A 20,309-nucleotide genomic window follows, 5' to 3' on the forward strand; every position below is an offset into this window, starting at 1 on the left:
GAACCACCTCCAGCTCAATGTGATGAAGACCAAGGAGCTGGTTGTGGACCTGGGAAGGAGGAGGAGTACTCCGGCGACCCCTGTTTTCATCAGGGGGGTCGATGTGGACATGGTTGATGATTATAAATACCTCGGAGTACACATCGGCAACAAGCTGAATGGGTCAAAACACGCTGAGGCCCTCTACAAGAAGGGACAGAGCTGCCTCTACTTCCTCAGGAGGCTAGGATCCTTCAACGTCTGTACAAAGATGTTGAAGATGTTCTACGAGTCGGTGGTGGTGAGCGTTTTCTTCTATGCCGTGGCTTGCTGGGGCAGCGGGCTGAGAGTGAGGGACGCAAACGGACTGGACAAGTTGGTAGAGAAGGCCATTAACGTGGTGGTAGTGGAGCTGGACTCTCTGGCGGTGGTGTCAGAGAGGAGAAGTCTAGCAAAACTCCTAGCCATTATGGACAACACCTCCCTCCCACTACACTCGGACTTTGCGGAGAGAATGAGCACGTTCAGTGGAAGGCTCAGACTCCCAAAATGTAACACGGAACGACACAGGAGGTCCTTCATACCGGCAGCCATCCGACTGTATAATGCATATGTTCCTTCTTGACTGCACTTAAATGTAGAATATATGTATAATATATTTATATTATTGATATAGTATATATTATATATATATATATATATATAATATATGTCATATGTTATTTATTATTATTATTGTTTATTGTGAGCAAACTGTGGTGCTGAATTTCCCCCAGGGATCAATAAATTACTTTCTATTCTATTCTATCTTTTCTATTCTTTCCCAACTACTTTATCACGTGTTGCAGCCCTGAAATTCAAAGTTAATTATTATTTGCCAAAAAATAAAAAATAAAGTTTATGAGTTTGAACATCAAATATCTTGTCTTTGTAGTGCATTCAACTGAATATGGGTTGAAAAGGATTTGCAAATCATTATATTTCTTTTATATTTACATCTAACACAATTTCCCAACTCATATGGAAACGGGGTGTGTCTGTATGTGTATATATATATATATATATATATATATATATATATATACATATATATATATATATATATATATATATATACACAGACATGTATGTATATGTATATGTACATAAATATTTTGCGCACGATGATGTCACGTTATTAAGGTAAACATGCATCTTTAGACAATATGATTTGCCTGAGTGGCTAGGACAGGGGTCTGCAACCTGCGGCTCTGGAGCCACATGCGGCTCTTTCATGCCACTGCCGTGGCTCCCTCTGGCTTTGAAACAAAATGTCAACAAATAATGGTTGCTTAATTAATTACAGTTATTTAGCTATTTTTAATCAAACAGTTGTTATTTTGGAGAGTTCTGGTATCTTATCATATGATAATAAAACATTTTGATATATTGTCGATCGAAGGTAGGTAGGTAGGTCTTTATTGTCATTGCACAAGTACGATGAACCTATGTTTTCAGCACAAACCCGTTCAAGATTAGACAAACAGTGTACAGGGTGACAAAACAGGAACGCTGATGGGTTGCCACAAGGTGCCCCGTAAAAGATGGGAAAAAGGTCAACGCTGGGGGAGGATGAGTAAAAAAATACAATCTGGCCCCTTAGGACCGTGGACTGGAGTGGGAAAAAACCTCCATAGCAAAGCACATATACATATTACAACATACATTTCGAGACTTGCATCAGAGTGGAGGGAGTGGGGGATAAGGTGGGAGGCTGCAGCTCCTCTCGCGCTGCCCAGCCGTCCATCACCCCTAAGGGATTTGTGTATGTCACAGCCCCTGTGCGTCATCTCTTGCTGCCAAGCAATGGTATTGTTTTTAGCGGTCAACACCCGGTAAGCTAGCAATGGACGGATCAAAAAAGAGAAACATTTCTGATGAAATCAGAACATTTAATGCTTCATGGGCAGATTAATTTGCTTTTATTGATGACAAGGTTGTTCTTTTCCCCTTTTAGTCAAATGAAATATGCAATAAATATGAAATAAAATGTGAATCGTTGATAAGTGTTTGATTTCATAAATTCTATAGCATACGTGTAACGAAACTAAGTGGTGTTATCGTCATTTTAGGAATCGAACAGAGTTTGCGTCTCTAGTTGGGTTTTATTTGGGGGGAATGGGCACAAATGGCTCTTTGTATGGTGAAGGTTGCTGACCCCTGGGCTGGGAGAAACAGCAGTAGAAAATAGAAAAGACAGATTTTTAAAAATAAATAAAACCAATAATATATATTTTTTTCAACTTGGGACTTCCCGCGGGCTGTAGTTTGGGGACCACTGTGTTAGATCATAAGGAAATCCATTTGCCAGTATGTTTAACCCTGAATCACTTGTGTGATATACAGAAACACCATGGAGGAACAAAGTGCCGACATAGAAGTGACCGTCAAAACTTTAGATTCTCAGAGCAGAACTTACACTGTTGGTGCTCAGGTAAATTCAGATTTCTCTAGATTGAAATATCAGTCATCCTGACGCAACTCATATGTGGTATTTTTTATTTTCCATAGCTCACCGTGAAAGAGTTCAAGGAGCACATTGCGTCCTCTGTGGGAATCCCTGTCGACAAACAGAGACTCATCTACCAAGGCAGAGTTTTACAGGATGAAAGAACACTGGCAGACTACAGTAAGTAGTCCAAGGGTTATTTATTAGCCGACGGTGTGGTTTGGGTGGTAAAGCGGCTGAGCCTGCAACTTGAGAGTTCCTGGTTCGATCACCAGCTTCTGCCATTCTAGTCACGTCTGTTGTGTCCTTGAGCAAGACACTTCACCTTTGCTCCTGATGGGTCTCGCATCAGTGTGTGAATGGGTAAATGTGGAAATAGTGCCTAAGTGCTTTGAGTACCTTGAAGGTAGAAAAGCGCTATACAAGTGTAATTCATTTACCACTCCTAGAATTCAATTAAGTCTCAAAACGAAAATGCACTGACAATGTTTTTTTGGTCTGTTCCAGATGTAGCTGGCAAGGTGATCCACCTTGTGGAGCGGGCGCCCCCTCCGCCCGCCCAGCCCGGCTCGGGGTCGGGGGGCAGTTCAGCCGACAGCGGGCCCTCATCCTCGTCCCACGATAGTTCTCAAATGCCTCCACATGATCGTAATGCCAACAGTTACGTCATGCTTGGCACATTCAATCTCCCAGTCAACATAATGGATCCCCAACAAATACAGGTACATTTCATCCTCATTTACATTGGTGAAAAATGTGCTCTTGCTGTGTTGAACATCAATGTAATGTTCCAATTTAGATGTCAGTACAGCAGATGATGTCCAACATGGGGGATAATGCAAGAAATGCCAGAGTGACAACCAGCACTGGGGTAAGTCAAGAATGTGTTGGGAAAAGCTAAGTGTCTTGAAATATTAAAATAGTAATTCATCTGTTGGATCTTCAAAATGTAGCGGTTGCTTAATCACCTCTCTAAAACATTTGTTGGGGATATGCTTGTGCAGTTGGTATGTAAAATTAGTAACAGCAGTTTAATAACTTATGAAAGTGGAACTGTACCTTTTTAGAATTTTGCCTATCATTCATTATCCTTATGTAAAACAAGAACACATATTTTCCTTTTTTTATGCATTGTAACTTGTAAATAATAGTCAGCTAATAATGGATTCAATAAGATTCCGCCTATAAAGCGCTCTAATGAGCATCCAAACAACTCCATCAAGGTTTTATATACACACTGTGTGTGTATGTATGTGTAAAATACGCTTATATATATATATATATATATATATATATATATATATATATATATATGTATATGTATATATATATATATATATATATATATATATATATATATATATATATGTATATGTATATATATATATGTATGTATTTATGTATATATATATATATATATATATATATATATATATGTTTTTTTTTGTTTTGTTTTTTTTCTTTTTTTTGTCTTTCTCGCAAAACCGGGTATAAATTTGATGTCAAAGTTGACAAACTTCTCCATTTATGGCCACATCCTTCTACTATCCAGGTGAGAGGCATGATTTATAACCTAGAATTAACTTTTACTAACCCATAGGTAATGCAGAGCAGCTCACCGCCTCAATATGTCAATATAGCAGCATAAGCTAGATTGATTTTTTTAATGATTGAAACTTTTATTAGTTGATTGCACAGTTCAGTACATATTGTGTACAATTGACCACTAAATGGTAACACCCGAATACGTTTTTCAACTTGTTTAATCAATTCATGGTAAGATCTCTGTGATCAATATGTCGCTAAAAATAAATTGTCTGCGTTATAGCTTGTAAAAACTATCGCTAGTAGTTGGTTAATATTCAGGTCACAAGATAAGTATTTTTGGCGCTTTTTGGATGGTTATTTAAAGGGCTTTGTTGGTGGAATCGTGTACCGTATTTTCTGAATGTAAGGCGCACTTAAAATCCTTAGATTTTCTCAAAACTCAACAGTGCGCCTTATAACCCGGTGCGCCTAATGTACGGAATCATTTTTGGTTGTTCTTACCGACCTCGAAGCTGTCTTATTTGGTATATGTTATGATAAGTGTGACCAGTAGATGGCAGTCACACATAGGAGATAACGTCTGGACTGCAATATAACGCCAGTAAGCAACACCAACATTTTAAATGTTCCATCAAAAATATAGAACAATACACACAGCGCTCTAAAATCTATCAAAATGTTTTAGTTCTATTTTTTATTGACTTATGCAGCCGAACCGCTTGATAGATCTTTGGTGCATTACGGCTACCGTAGTCAGACGTACTGTGTTTCAACATATGAGAATTATTATGGTGTGTGTTTAAGGACCGCAAAATGGCACCTATCAGCGGACATATTATCTGGCATTTTGTTTAGCAATATTATGCAAAACCAACTTTTCTAATGTTTTGGTACCTGCTGATCTGTGTTTGGGATCTGCATATGTCGTGAAAATTTGTCCGCCTGCGCCTTTGTAGTCTGTCCAGACACTATAGTCGATAAGCTTCTTCTTTTTCTCCTTGTTATGGGGCATTCATCCTCTGCTGTTGCCATTTCTAATATGAAGTAGCGAAAAGTTCTAACTAGGGCTGGGCGATATGGCCTTTTTTTAATATCTCTATTTTTCGGCCATGTCACGATACACGATATGAGTTGGAAAATTGTGTTAGATGTAAATATAAATGGAATACAATGATTGGCAAATCCTTTTCCACCCATATTCAATTGAATATGCTACAAAGACAAGATATTTTATGTTCAAACTCATAAACTTTATTTTTTTTTCAAATAATAATTTACTTAGAATTTCATGGCTGCAACACGTGCCAAAGTAGTTGGGAAAGGGCATGTTCACCAATGTGTTGCATCACCTTTTCTTTTAACAACACTCAATAAACCTTTGGGAACTAAGGAGAAACATTTTGAAGCTTTTCAGGTGGAATTCTTTCCCATTCTTGTTTTATGTACAGTTTAAGGTGTTCAATAGTCTGGGGTCTCCGTTGTGGTATTTTAGGCTTCATAATGCGCCACACATTTTCAATGGGAGACAGGCCAGTCTAGTACCCGCACTCTTTTACTATGAAGCCACGCTGTTGTAACAAGTGACTTGGTATTGTCTTGCTGAAATAAGCAACGGCGTCCATGATAACGTTTCTTGGATGGCAGCATATGTTGTTCCAAAACCTGTATGTACCTTTCAGCATTAATGGTGCCTTCACAGATTTGTAAGTTACCCATGCCTTGGCCACTAATACACCCCCATACCATCACAGATACTGGCTTTTCAACTTTGCACCTAGAACAGTCCTGATGGTTCTTTTCCTCTTTGGTCCGGAGGACACAACGTTCATCGTTTCCCCAAAAAATGTGAAATGTGGACTCGTCTGACCACAGAACACGTATCCACTTTGCATCAGTCCATCTTAGCTGAGCTCGGGCCCAGAGAAGCCGGCGGCGTTTCTGGGTGCCGTTGATAAATGGCTTTGGCTTTGCATAGTAGAGGTTTAACTTGCACTTCTAGATGTAGCGACAAACTGTAGTTACTGACAGTAGTTTTCTGAAGTGTTTCTGAGCCCATGTGGTGATATCCTTTACACACTGATGTCGCTTTTTGACACAGTACCGCCTGAGGGAGCGAAAGTCCGTTATATCATCGCTTATGTTCAGTGATTTCTCCAGATTCTCTGAACCTTTTGACGGTATTACGGACCGTAGATGGGGAAATTCCTAAATTCCTAAATTCCTTGCAATAAACCGTTGAGAAACGTTGTTCTTAAACTGTTTGACTATTTACTTACGCATTTGTTCACAAAGTGGTGACCTTCGCCCCGTCCTTGTTTGTGAATGACTGAGCATTTCACAGAAGCTGCTTTTATACCCAATCATGGCACCCACCTGTTCCCAATTAGCCTGCACACCTGTGAGGTGTTCCAAATAAGTGTTTGATGAGTATTCCTCAACTTTATCAGTATTTATTGCCACCTTTCCCAATTTCTTTGTCACGTGTTGCTGCCATCAAATTCTAAAGTTAATTATTATTTGCAAAAACTATTTTTTTTTATCAGTTTGAACATCAAATATGTTGTCTTTGTAGCATATTCAATTGAATATGGGTTGAAAAGGATTTGCAAATCATTGTATTCCGTTTATATTTACATCTAACACACTAACAATATATATACAATATATATATATATATATATATTATATATATATATATATATATATATATATATATATATATATATATATATATATATATATATATATATATATACATACACACGTTGGAAGAGGGGTTAGTGCGTCTGCCTCACAATACGAAGGTCCTGCAGTCTTGGGTTCAATCCCAGGCTCGGGATCTTTCTGTGTGAAGTTTGCATGTTCTCCCCGTGAATGCGTGGGTTCCCTCCGGGTACTCCGGCTTCCAAAGACATGCACCTGGGGATAGGTTGAATGGCAACACTAAATTGGCCCTAGTGTGTGAATGTGAGTGTGAATGTTGTCTGTCTATCTGTGTTGGCCCTGCGATGAGGTGGCAACTTGTCCAGGGTGTACCCCGCCTTCCGCCCGATTGTAGCTGAGATAGGCGCCAGCGCCCCCCGCGATTCCAAAAGGGAATAAGCGGTAGAAAATGGATGGATATATATATATATATATATATATATATATATATATATATATTGTAGCTGGCGCCTATCTCAGCTACAATCGGGCAGAAGGCGGGGTACACCCTGGACAAGTCGCCACTTCATCGCAGGGCCTACACAGACAACATTCACACTCACATTCACACACTAGGGCCAATTTAGTGTTGCTAATCAACCTATCCCCAGGTGCATGTCTTTGGAGGTGGGAGGAAGCGGGAGTACCTGGAGGGAACCCACGCATTCACGGGGAGAACATGCAAACTCCACACAGAAAGATCCTCAGCCTGGAGTTGAACCCAGGACTGCAGGACCTTCGTATTGTGAGGCAGACGCACTAACCCTTCTGTCACCGTGAAGCCCTATATATATATATATATATATATATATATATGTGTGTATATATATATATATATATATATATATATATATATATATACACGTATATGTATATATATATATATATATACTCCTCTCTGAGCTGCCACCTTATCGTGGTAGAGGAGTTTGCGTGTCCCAATGATCCTAGGAGCTATGTTGTCCGGGGGCTTTATGCCCCCTGGTAGGGTCTCCCAAGGCAAACAGACAAAGAGCAGCTCGAAGACCTCTATGAAGAAGAGAAAACATGGACCCAGATTTCCCTCGCCCGGACGCGGGTCACCGGGGCCCCCCTCTGGAGCCAGGCCCGGAGGTGGGGCACGATGGCGAGCGCCTGGTGGCCGGTGATTCCCTTGTCCTACTGGGGACTTCAACGCTCATGTTGGCAACGACAGTGAAACCTGGAGAGGCGTGATTGGGAAGAATGGCCGCCCGGATCTGAACCCGAGTGGTGTTTTGTTATTGGACTTTTGTGCTCGTCACGGATTGTCCATAACAAACACCATGTTCAAACATAAGGGTGTCCATATGTGCACTTGGCACCAGGACACCCTAGGCCGCAGTTCCATGATCGACTTTGTAGTTGTGTCATCGGATTTGCGGCCTTATGTTTTGGACACTCGGGTGAAGAGAGGGGCGGAGCTTTCTACCGATCACCACCTGGTGGTGAGTTGGCTCCGATGGTGGGGGAGGATGCCGGACCGACCTGGCAGGCCCAAACGCATTGTGAGGGTCTGCTGGGAACGTCTGGCAGAGTCTCCTGTCAGAGTCTCCTGTCAGAGAAAGTTTCAATTCCCACCTCCGGAAGAACTTCGAACATGTCATGAGGGAGGTGCTGGACATTGAGTCCGAGTGGACCATGTTCCGCACCTCTATTGTCGAGGTGGCTGATCGGAACTTGTGGCCGCAAGAAAGTTGGTGCCTGTCGGGGCGGAAATCCTAAAACCCCTTGGTGGACACCAGCGGTGAGGGATGCCGTCAAGCTGAAGAAGGAGTCCTATCCCATGGGGCCTGGCAACGTGGGTCACCCCTCCAATGGGCTCACCACCCATAGCAGGGGCCATAGAGGTCGGGTGCAATGTGAGCTGGCCGGCAGCCGAAGGCAGGGCACTTGGCAGTCCGATCCTCGGCTACAGAAGCTAGCTCTTGGGACGTGGAACGTCACCTCACTGGGGGGGTAAGAGCCTGAGCTAGTGCGCGAAGTGGAGAAGTTCCGGCTGGATATAGTCGGACTCACTTCGACGCACAGCAAGGGCTCTGGAACCACTTCTCTCGAGACGGACTGGACCCTCTTCCACTCTGGCGTTGCCGACAGTGAGAGGCGACGGGCTGGGGTGGCAATTCTGGTTTCCGCCCGGCTTAAAGCCTGCACTTTGGAGTTCAACCCAGTGGACGAAAGGGTAGCCTCCCTCCGCCTTCAGGTGGGGGGACGGGTCCTGACTGTTGTTTGTGCTTACGCACCAAACAGCAGTTCAGAGTATCCACCCTTTTTGGGTACACTCGAGGGAGTACTGGAAAGTGCTCCCCGGGTGATTCCCTTGTCCTACTGGGGGACTTCAACGCTCATGTTCCAACTATCGTGGGATCACACTCCTCAGCCTTCCCGGTAAGGTTTATTCAGGTGTACTGGAGAGGAGGCTACGCCGGATAGTCGAACCTCGGATTCAGGAGGAACAGTGTGGTTTTCGTCCTGGTCGCGGAACTGTGGACCAGCTCTATACTCTTGGCAGGGTTCTTGAGGGTGCATGGGAGTTTGCCCAACCAGTCTACATGTGCTTTGTGGACTTGGAGAAGGCATTTACCGTGTCCCTCGGGAAGTCCTGTGGGGAGTGCTCAGAGAGTATGGGGTATCGGACTGTCTTATTGTGGCGGTCCGCTCCGTGTACGATCAGTGCCAGAGCTTGGTCCGCATTGCCGGCAGTAAGTCGAACACATTTCCAGTGAGGGTAGGACTCCGCCAAGGCTGTCCTTTGTCACCGATTCTGTTCATAACTTTTATGGACAGAATTTCTAGGCGCAGTCAAGGCGTTGAGGGGTTCCGGTTTGGTGACCGCAGGATTAGGTGTCTGCTTTTTGCAGATGATGTGGTCCTGATGGCTTCATCTGACCGGGATCTTCAGCTCTCACTGGATCAGTTTGCAGCCGAGTGTGAAGCGACCGGAATGAGAATAAGCACCTCCAAGTCCGAGTCCATGGTTCTCGCCCGGAAAAGGGTGGAGTGCCATCTCCGGGTTGGGGAGGAGACCCTACCCCAAGTGGAGGAGTTCAAGTACCTAGGAGTCTTGTTCACGAGTGAGGGAAGAGTGGATCGTGAGATCGACAGGCGGATCGGTGCGGCGTCTTCAGTAATGCGGACGTTGTACCGATCCGTTGTGGTGAAGAAGGAGCTGAGCCGGAAGGCAAAGCTCTCAATTTACCGGTCAATCTATGTTCCCATCCTCACCTATGGTCATGAGCTTTGGGTCATGACCGAAAGAATAAGATCACGGGTACAAGCGGCCGAAATGAGTTTCCTCCGCCGTGTGGCGGGGCTCTCCCTTAGAGATAGGGTGAGAAGCTCTGCCATCCGGGAGGAACTCAAAGTAAAGCCGCTGCTCCTCCACATCGAGAGGAGCCAGATGAGGTGGTTCGGGCATCTGGTCAGGATGCCACCCGAACGCCTCCCTAGGGAGGTGTTTAGGGCACGTCCAACCGGTAGGAGGCCACGGGGAAGACCCAGGACACGTTGGGAAGACTATGTCTCCCGGCGGGCCTGGGAACGCCTCGGGATCCCCCGGGAAGAGCTAGACGAAGTGGCTGGGGAAAGGGAAGTCTGGGTTTCCCTGCCTAGGCTGTTGCCCCCGCGACCCGACCTCGGATAAGCGGAAGAAGATGGATGGATATATATATATATATATATATATATATATATATATATATATATATATATATCGATATTTTGCCTTAGCCTTGAATTAACACTTTATGCATATAATCACACCATTATGATGATTCTATCTGTCTACATTAAAACATTCTTGTTCATACTGCATTAATATATGCTCATTTTAAACTTTCATGCAGAGAGGGAAATCACAACTAAGTCAATTGACCAAAACTGTATTTATTAAACAGTTTTTAAGCAGTGGCACAATCATTCATGCCATTTCAAAACAGAAAGTGCAAGATTGTCAGAGACATTTTAAAACGAGCCATGAGTGCACTTTTGTGCATGATGTCACTAAGATGACATATCAAAACAACACTAAATTAAAGTGCACTTTTTGTACAGAACGACACTACAATAGTTTAAAACAAATAAAGTGCATTTTTGTGCATGATGTCGTACAAGATATTTCAATAACTGTCAAATAAAAATGAGCTGCATAATAGGAAATCAAATCGCTATGTGGTAGGTTACTGCGAACGTTATCTTCCTATGTTGTTCACTAGTTTTTTTATATGGTGTTGATGTGGAAATGGATGCCTCTGCATTTTTTTGGTGTGGCACCGAACGGAGATGTTGACATGCGGAGCAACGCTTTTGCCCCACACTTGACAAATTACGGTTGTCTGTTCGACATATTCCCACTAGAAGCCAAACCACCGTCAAACCCCTGCTGTTTTTCTTTGGGAATTAATTCTTCCTTCATTTGTTTCCAGATTCGCACCTTCTTTCTCTCATATTATCACTCGCACCACAGCTAACGTTACCCATGCTGCTACTTCTCTCCTCCGCGAGGGCGTATACGTATGTGACCTTTGTAAGAAGGTGCGCTTGCTGTTTGTGAAAAGGCGAGACAATGAGTGGGAAGAGCCTGTAGTGTAATGCCAGCAGCTAAAAGCAACTGCGTGAGAACGTATACTCGAATATCACGATATAGTAATTTTCTATAACGCACAGAGACAAACCCGCGATATATCGATGTAATCGATATATAGCCCAGCCCTAGTTCTAACTTATATCTGTCAGTACTCTTGCTATTGAAGCGTAACAAATCAGTGTATTGGGTTTACATATTTCACCCACAGAACTTTAATTATTAGAGAGTTCCGGTTGGTTGTTTTTTCACTGGGCACATTTCTGGTGTCGTCGTTGCAATAGTCAGCCACGGATGAGGAGATGCTGCTCCGTTATGGATTTGGGTAAAGTCTGAATGGCATTAGTTAGCTCCATCAATTGACACTTCTTCCACTCCTGTTAGTGCACGCTACACCGGTATTACAAAGATGACGAGGAGAAGACGCTGCCAAAGGTGAGCCACGTAAATAACTCCGCCCACAAAACGGGGCATCCTTAAATGACGGTCAGAGAGCGGCTTGAAGATGGTCTGTAAAACATAATCAATGCAACACTTTGAACAAAGAACCACCATTACATGTTATGTAGACCAGTGGTTCTCAAATGGGAGTACGCGTACCCCTGGATGTACTTGAAGGTGTGCCAAGGGGTACGTGAGATTTTTTTTAAATATTGTAACAATAGCAGCAATTCAAAAATCCTTTATAAGTATATTTATTGAATACAACTTCAACAAAATATTAATGTAAGTTCATAAATTGTGAAAAAAAAATACAACAGTGCAATATTCGGTGTTGACAGATAGATTTTTTTTGTGGACGTGTTCCATAAATATTGATGTTAAAGATTTCTTTTTTTGGAAAGAAATGTTTAGAATTAAGTTCATGAATCCAGATGGATTTTTATTACAATCCCCAAAGAGGGCACTTTAAATTGATGATTACCTCTATGTGTAGAAATTTTTATTTATAATTGAATCAGTTGTTTATTTTTCAACACATTTTTAGTTATCTTCATACCTTTTTTTCAAAATAGTTCAAGAAAGACCACTACAAATGAGCAATATTTTGCACTGTTATACAATTTAAACAATCAGAAACTGATGACATAGTGCTGTATTTTACTTCTTTATCTCTTTTTCAACCAAAAATGCTTTGCTCTGTGTAGGGGTTACTTGAATTAAAAACATGTTCACAGGGGGTACATCACTGAAAAAAGGTTGAGAACCACTAATGTAGACAACAAAGAAGTGTTCTAAATTTAGGGGGAAAAAATCATAATATGCCCCTTTTAATGCGCCTTATAATCCGGTGTGCCTTTTGTATGAATATACACGCACTCATCGGCAGTGTGCCTTATAATCCGGTGCTCCCTTTGGGCCGGAAAATACGGTACTCCCATTTACTCTGTATGCTGATATGTGGTAACATTTATTTACTATTTAAAATTCATAAAAACAAAGAAAAACATTTGTTCCTTTCTTACATATTGATTGAGAATGATAGACAAAATTACAAACAAAGTGCAGTTCCCCTTTAAGGAATTGTGTGTTTGTGCCTTCTGCTTTTTGTAATACAGAGATGCCAGGTGTAGAGCCTTGACTGCCACCTTCTCTGTTTCAGAGCAATGGGTCAGTGAACGTGCACATCGACATGGATCAGCAGGTGCAGAGTGAACCCCGGCTGAGGCTGGTGCTGGCTGAGAACATGCTGAGAGACATCAATGATTTGATTGAAAGGATGGAGGTAACTTCCCGCTATTATTTGCAATGATTTTGCACCATGACTTGGTAAGGTTGTTTGCATTGGGGTGTATAAGTGAATGCTGTGCATATTTCCATTCAGAGCATAATTTAAGGTCATTGACCTGAATTACTCATGCTGTCCACTAGTTGGCGACACTAAAGCTGCATCATAATTGTCTTACTATTAAAGGCCTACTGAAACCCACTCCTCCCGACCACGCAGTCTGATAGTATATATGTCAATGATGAAATCTTAACATTGCAAAACATGCCAATACGGCCGGTTTAGTTCACTAAATTACAATTTTAAATTTCCCGCTGAGTTTCCTGTTGAAAAACGTCGCGGAATGATGACACGTTTTTGTGATGTTATTGGTTAGAGGGGACATATTGGCCCAGCACCACTTACGGCTGGCTAAAAGTCGTCTCTTTTCATCGTGCAATTACACAGTATTTTGGACATCTGTGTTGCTGAATCTTTTGCAATGTGTTCAATTAATAATGGAGCAGTCAAAGTAGAAAGATGGAGGTGGGAAGCTTTTAGCCTTTAGCCACACAAATACACGGTGTTTCCTTGTTTAAAATTCCCAGAGGTGAAGCTTTACTATGGTTTAGAGCGGTCAAGCGAACATGGATCCCGACTACATGTCAACCGGCAGTTTTCGGTGAGAAAATTGTGGAAATAAGTCGCCTCTTACCAGAGATCAGCGAAGCCAGCGTCCTCCTGCAGCTGCCGTGACTTCTCTCAGAGACTGTGGTGTGAAAACACCCGTGGCCACACCCCTCCGACTTTAAGGTACTATTTAACTCACTAAAACACTAGCAACACAATAAGCACATAAGGGATTTCCCAGAATTATCTTAGTAAATGTGTCTAAAAATATTTGAATCGCTCTCACTGCCCTCCCCTTTATTTTATTTTATTTTTTTAATTTTTATTTTTTTTCTAGGCCTTCACTCTAAATTTCCTCATCCACAAATCTTTCATCCTCGCTGAAATTAATGGGGAAATTTTCGCTTTCTCGGTCCGAATAGCTCTAACTGCTGCTGGCTGTGATTGTAAACATTGTGAGGATGTGAGGAGCCCTACAACCAGTGACGTCCCGCGCACATTGTCTGCTTTTTTATTAGCGACCTAAAGTTGCGAACTTTATCATAGATGTTCTCTACTAAATCCTTTCAGCAAAAATATGGCAATATCGTGAAATGACCAAGTATAACATAGAATGGTCCTGCTATCCCCGTTTAAATAAGAAAATCTCATTTCAGTGGGCCTTTAACATGAATGCAATCCAATTGTGGGTGAAATTCCTTATGTTGTTAAGCAGGCCAAGTTAGAGATGTCGGTGATTCGTATTTGGCCCCACGGGCCGTAGTTTTGACACCACTGGTTTATTATTTTCACAGTTTTCACAGATGTAACATTATAAAAATCATAAATCAAATTGCAACCACGATTTTGTGGAAAGAAATCGCAATTAGGTTTTTTATCAAAATTGTGCAGCCCTAATGTGTCATCTTTGACCATCTTGACCACATTTACGTCTGTGCCAGGGTCGAACGGCCGACTCATCTGCACTAAGGGACACGACTTCCTCCGTGGCCATAGCTCGTCCCTTGTCTTCATCGTCCACTTCGACCCCCTCTCCCTCTGCTCAGCCCATGGACACCTCCCCTCCTCCTATGTCCCCCCCACCTCCACCAACTTCGTCTGCAACATCTGAGGGACCGACGCCTCAGCCTGGACCCAAGTGAGACTCTCATCTATTTGAACTAAATTGACTGATTTGGTTTCACAATAACTACATATTTTCTTGCGTTAGTCACCCAAGTCCAACTGAGCTATCGGAGATGTTGTCTGAACTAAGGAGGGTGGAGGAGAGGCTGCAACCCTTCATCCAGCGAGCTCACACCATTCTGGAGACTGCGACCACCGCAGAATACAACAACAATACAGTAGGATTTTAGACGCAAATACGTTTTTGTACCTTATATGGACAAAAAAATAGGAGAGCATTCAACCTACAGGATGTAAAAAATGAAGAAAACATGAATTTGCAGATGTAACAGTTTATTTTCTTTTATAGGAAAGAGAGGACAACCAGCAGACCCTCGTTCTTACATGGGAGTGTCTCCGTCTCCTCGGCAACGCCCTAGTGGCCCTTAGTGACCTGCGCTTGAATCTAATGAGCCCGGTGCCTCGCCACCTTCATGTGGTGCGGCCAATCTCCCACTACGCCGTTCCTGTCTCCATGCCCGGCGCTGTGCACCGCCACATCCCAGTGCAAGTGAGTGGATGCACTTGTTGGGGGTTAGACAACCTGACTGACATTATCCTCGTCTATCTCGACTCCAGATGAACGTGGGCGCGACAATGACGGCAAATGGCACAGAGGGACAGGCGCCGCCCGCGCAGCCAGCTGGCCAGTCGGAGCAGGCAGGTCAGGGACAGACCACCCCCTCACAGACTTCCCAGTCCAATCAGCAGGCTGGACAGGGACAGGCTGGCCCCCGGGTCATCAGGATCAGCCACCAGGCAGTTCCGGTGGTCATGATGCAGATGAACACGGACGGTGTGTTGTCCCCTACCCGCCACTGATTGAATGTTCCTGCATGTCACAGCGGTGTTTGTGTGTGTCTTGATGCTGGCAGTAATGCACTCCTGCATCAAGCTAATGCAGCGTTTGAAGGGTTAAATATAGTTTTTGCTGTGCTCTCAGGGCCTGATTTACTCAAGGTTTGTGTACTAAATCTAGGAATGTAACTGTGAGTGTAGGTTTTTTTCTGGCGTTTTTGCATTGGCCAAGTCTGTAAATAAACATCTCCCAGAATTCTCTGCGCAGCGCTGGATCTGCAAGGTGGGGGCATGAAACATCGTAAGCCGGAAGTGAAATGTTTTCGTACTTGTCGTAGATAACATTAATTATTTTTGGAAAATTACGTCTGACAATGACTTGTTGAGTTATGTTGCTAACAAACATACAAATAAGCCAAGGCTAAAACATAACCTATTTGGTAGGGATAAGAAAGTCTGCGTTCTGCAAAGCGCGCCACTTTCGTTTTAAGCGTTTCCAAAGTGACACAGAGCCAGCTGTGCTCATCGCACAGCACGGCAATAAATCCCCTCAAAAAATGTTTAACGCGGGAAATACGAGTAAACTTAACAGCTACTTGATACGTCATTAATCCATCCATTTGTCTACCACTTGTCTCTCAATGTCGCGAGGGCAGCTGGAGCCTATTCTAGCTGCACTTCAGCTGGACAAGTTGCCACCTCATAAACTGTCTCCCAGAAAATATATTTGAAGCCAGCGAAGTGTGAAGATAAGTGAATTTTATTTATATAGCGCTTTTCTCTAGCGACTCAAAGCGCTTTACATAGTAAAACCCATTATGTAAGTTACATTTCAACCAGTGTGGGTGGCACTGGGAGCTGGTGGGTAAAATACCATGCCAAGGGCACAACGGCAGTGACTAGAATGGCGGAATTGGGGATCGAACCTGAAACCCTTCAACTTCAACTCTTTTGCGATCCTTCAACATCAGTTTGTAAGGTGTTACATTATTAAAAGTTAGATTGTTAGTTAACTTTTCTGAGAAAGAACATTTTCCAGACTGATATAAAAAATGACCACTGCTTGTCAGAAAGTAAAAGTTGAAAGACAATATATTTTACATTGTCAATGGATGTTTACAATGTTACTTTAAAGACATCAACTGTTAAGTTATTCCTTTACTTATTTGCTTGAAACAGTAGTTGTTCCTTCACAATTATTTGCACTTACAAATACTTGATTGCAGTAAAAAAGATGGTTAGAACATTTCAACATTATGTTTGTGTTCAATTAAAGTAAGCGTGTTTTTCCTAAAAATTCCTGCCACTTCATTTTACACTATGGCCTTGTTGCCAAGCTTTTTTTTTGGACACATACCACAATAATATTTTACCGTGGCCTTAATCCCGTGAAATTATCGTACCGTGAGATTTTGATACTGTTACATCCCTTACTAAAACATGTTCAAACTTGATCTATTGAACGTGTACAAAGTGGATAGTGTCTGTTAAGTGAGCAGAATTATGAGTGTATTACATTTTGCATCCCTTTTTTTAATTCATATACAAAACATATTCTGATAATCAAAACACCCACAATACTAGGAGAAGATGCAAATATAAAGATTTTTTCTAAAATGGCCATAAAAAGTTGTACATGTCTCCTGTATGTTTGAAAACAGCAAAATGTTGCAGGTAGGCACATAACGTGTGACAATGTGCAGTAAATGAGTGTCTCTGTGGTGATGCTCTGTAAAGTATGTGTAATAATTTAAATAAGGAGGTTTGCACCACTTTTCAATTGTTAGCACAGTGTTAGTAAATGGCATGCAGCACATCCACTAATATTACATGCTATTTTATAGATTACCCATAGTGCGTACCGTGTGGTGTTTGGATCTTTGTAAATCAGGCCCTCAGTGTGTTACTATTTGATGATATTTGTGAATGTGTGCAGGCACAAGTGCTAACCCTGCAGCTGGTCACCAGATGCCAGGCCAGCCAGGTGAAATTGCCTTTTCACAGCTCAGTTCCACACAGTTGGTAAATCAAATCATTACCTTAAGCTTTTTGTGATGTTGCCTCATTTTAGGTGGCCTACCCCCAGACTTTATGAGAAATCTCATGCAACAGGTCAGCCAGTACGCCACCGCCGCTGCCACTGCTGCCGCTACCGCTGCTGCCACTGCTGCTGCCACTGGCCAAACCATTCCGCCACAGCCCACCCATCCTGGCTACAGCGCCACAGCCAACTCCTCAGCTCCCACCATGGGTCCTAACACCCCTAACACCACGCCTACTGCACCCCAACCACCTCCTCACGCTGGCCCCCAGCCTCATGCCAGGGTTGTGTTCACCCGGCCACCGTTTGCACCAAACATTCCTCTTCCGGCTTTCGGCACCCGAGGAACCACCATCAATGTGAGGGCGGCTATGCCTGGCCAGCAGCCAGGACAGGTGGGATAGTTCATATTATAATGGCGTGCACACTGTAAAAACTCACAATCTTAAATATGTATTTCTAATTTCTAGTCAAAATATCAGTCACAATTCCTTGAATATCATTTTTTTACTGAGACTTAAGAACTTGTTTTTAGGCAATATATCTTGTGAGGAAAACAATACTACATTTAAGCATCACAAGTTTGTTATAAGACACAAAACTTCACAATAATAGTTAGTATAGCTAATAATAGGTTTATATTGCTAATTTCAAGATCATTGTTAAGTATTTAAAGCTTAAACTTAATGTCTTATTTCAAGAAATCTGACCAAGGCAATTTGGACTAGTTCAATTGGCATATTTGTTTGGTTATTAAAAGCAAAAAATAAATTTTACAAGCAAAAATAATTTGTAATAACCAAAATAATCTCCCTTGTGGATCATTAAAGTTTATCTAAGTCTATTGCTAAGTTTTGTGTTGTACAACAAAATTATGATGCTCAAAAGTATACTTTTTTCCTCACAAGTTCTATTGCCTAAAAACAAGTTTCTTAATTATCACTAAAAATGTACTATTCAGGAGATTGTGACTTGTATTAAGTTTTAGACCAGATGTCTCCAAAGTGCGGCCCAGGTTCCGTTTACGACCCGCAGAATATCTTTTAACGGCCCGCCGCATCTTCTAAAAATACTATTACCAAAAAAACACAAAAAGCAGAATAAAAGAGCAAATAGGTGTAAATTAACTGGAAAAAGTTCAAATGTGTATGCTAAAAAGTAGAAATGCACATTTATTTTTTAAAGCTGATGCCATTACAGATAACTTACTGCTTCTCAAGAACGATACTAATAACAATCAACTTATTTTGTTTTATTTTTTGAATGTTTAACTATAGTGTGTGCACACAAACACTGTCGTCGGAATGCTGACGTTTTAGGTGGATGTTGAGGTTTGATTTGTTAAAAGTGCGATATGTTTTCAAATAGCACACAAAATGTCTTCCTTTTGAAACAGTGACAAAGTCCCAAACAATTGACCATGTTTGTTTACAAGAAGCTCAGGGGAAGTTTACGTGTTCAAAAAATCAGTTATCAGAGTTGTATTTTAGGATTTATTTGTGTGACATACTGTAATTCCTAATATCGGCATGATAATTATCTGTCTGATATTTGCCATGCATAACCACCAATATCACAAAACTGACATACAGGTTTTTTTTTTTCTGTAAATAAATTGGGCGGCATAGCTCAGTTAGTAGAGCGGCCGTGCCAGCAAACTGGTCAAGGTTTGATTCCCGCTTCAGCTATCATAGTGACTGCCTTTGTGTCCTTGGGCAAAACACTTTACCCACCTGCTCCCGTGCCACCTACACTGGTTTAAATGTAGCTTAAAGATGTAGATAATGGGTTTCACTGTGTATAGCGTTTATGAGTCACTAAAGAAAAAGTGCTATATGAATAACATTTACTTCACTTCACATGTTGTATTGGCTTTGAAATTGAACTAAGTCAAAATGACCCCCGCATCCTTTGATCATTCAGTGTGCGACCCTCACTGGAAAAAGTTTGGACACCGTTTGTTCAAATGCTTTGACTAGAAATTGGAAATATAGACTTGGTGAGATTGTGATTTTTTTGCAGTGTGTTGTTCTTACCAACTGTGAGGCAGTATAGACACTAAAGTCATTAAAATGATCTACCACAGGCTTTCAACCCTGCTGCTGTCAATCAAATGATTAGCGCGCTGGTTGGTCAACTTTTGCTGCCAGGACAAATGGGCAAGTTGCATTTCCTTAATAGGTTGAAATTTGGTATTGTCAGCCAGAAATATTCTTATGTTTTTTTTATAGCAGCTCAGCCAGCCAGCACCTCTTCATCCACCTCGACATCCTCCTCCACTTCCTCTTCCGCGTCCTCCTTTTCCTCTCAAACTTCCTCCTCCTTTTCTTTCTCTACCTCGAGTGGAGAAGCAAACTCCGCCAGTCCACCGAATCAGACCGAGAACTTCAGCGAGCCGCAGTCTCAGGAAATGCACGCAGACCTCAGCCAGATGCTTGGCTCTCTGCTAGGGGCTACCGGAGAGGCCACGCTGGGTACTGCAGGGGGCCCCTCCATCACCGTTACCACCTCAGGTCTCCCCAACCTTATGCAGGGAGTGGCTGAGTTCATGCAGCAGGTCTGTATACCACTACCATTCAGTATTAATCTCTTGCAATTTGGAGCACATGTTCTAAGTAGGTACCAGTGTGTTGAAAATAAATTCCTTGGT

The 20,309-nt window shown here is 42.2% G+C and overlaps 1 protein-coding gene across 6 annotated transcripts in view; it reads left to right on the plus strand.

Annotated features, from left to right (window-relative positions):
* Nucleotides 1-20,309, plus strand: part of bag6 (BCL2 associated athanogene 6) — a 38,164-nt gene that overhangs the window by 8,001 nt on the left and 9,854 nt on the right. For 2 of the 6 annotated variants that reach the window (XM_061915560.1, XM_061915563.1), the window contains exons 2-14: nucleotides 2,365-2,452; nucleotides 2,530-2,647; nucleotides 2,975-3,189; nucleotides 3,267-3,338; nucleotides 12,922-13,044; nucleotides 14,598-14,794; nucleotides 14,867-14,999; nucleotides 15,131-15,331; nucleotides 15,400-15,616; nucleotides 17,555-17,602; nucleotides 17,690-18,054; nucleotides 19,746-19,818; nucleotides 19,891-20,216. In XM_061915560.1, the coding sequence (XP_061771544.1) occupies nucleotides 2,372-2,452; nucleotides 2,530-2,647; nucleotides 2,975-3,189; nucleotides 3,267-3,338; nucleotides 12,922-13,044; nucleotides 14,598-14,794; nucleotides 14,867-14,999; nucleotides 15,131-15,331; nucleotides 15,400-15,616; nucleotides 17,555-17,602; nucleotides 17,690-18,054; nucleotides 19,746-19,818; nucleotides 19,891-20,216 (2,169 nt within the window). In that variant the 5' untranslated portion in view covers nucleotides 2,365-2,371. Of the gene's footprint in view, nucleotides 1-2,364; nucleotides 2,453-2,529; nucleotides 2,648-2,974; nucleotides 3,190-3,266; nucleotides 3,339-12,921; nucleotides 13,045-14,597; nucleotides 14,795-14,866; nucleotides 15,000-15,130; nucleotides 15,332-15,399; nucleotides 15,617-17,554; nucleotides 17,641-17,689; nucleotides 18,055-19,745; nucleotides 19,819-19,890; nucleotides 20,217-20,309 lie in introns of all 6 variants that reach the window. The other 4 variants (XM_061915562.1, XM_061915561.1, XM_061915565.1 and 1 more) reach the window with 4 other exon arrangements.

This window comes from Nerophis ophidion, linkage group LG11, assembly GCF_033978795.1.
Source record: "Nerophis ophidion isolate RoL-2023_Sa linkage group LG11, RoL_Noph_v1.0, whole genome shotgun sequence".
Taxonomy (NCBI): Eukaryota; Metazoa; Chordata; class Actinopteri; order Syngnathiformes; family Syngnathidae; genus Nerophis; species Nerophis ophidion.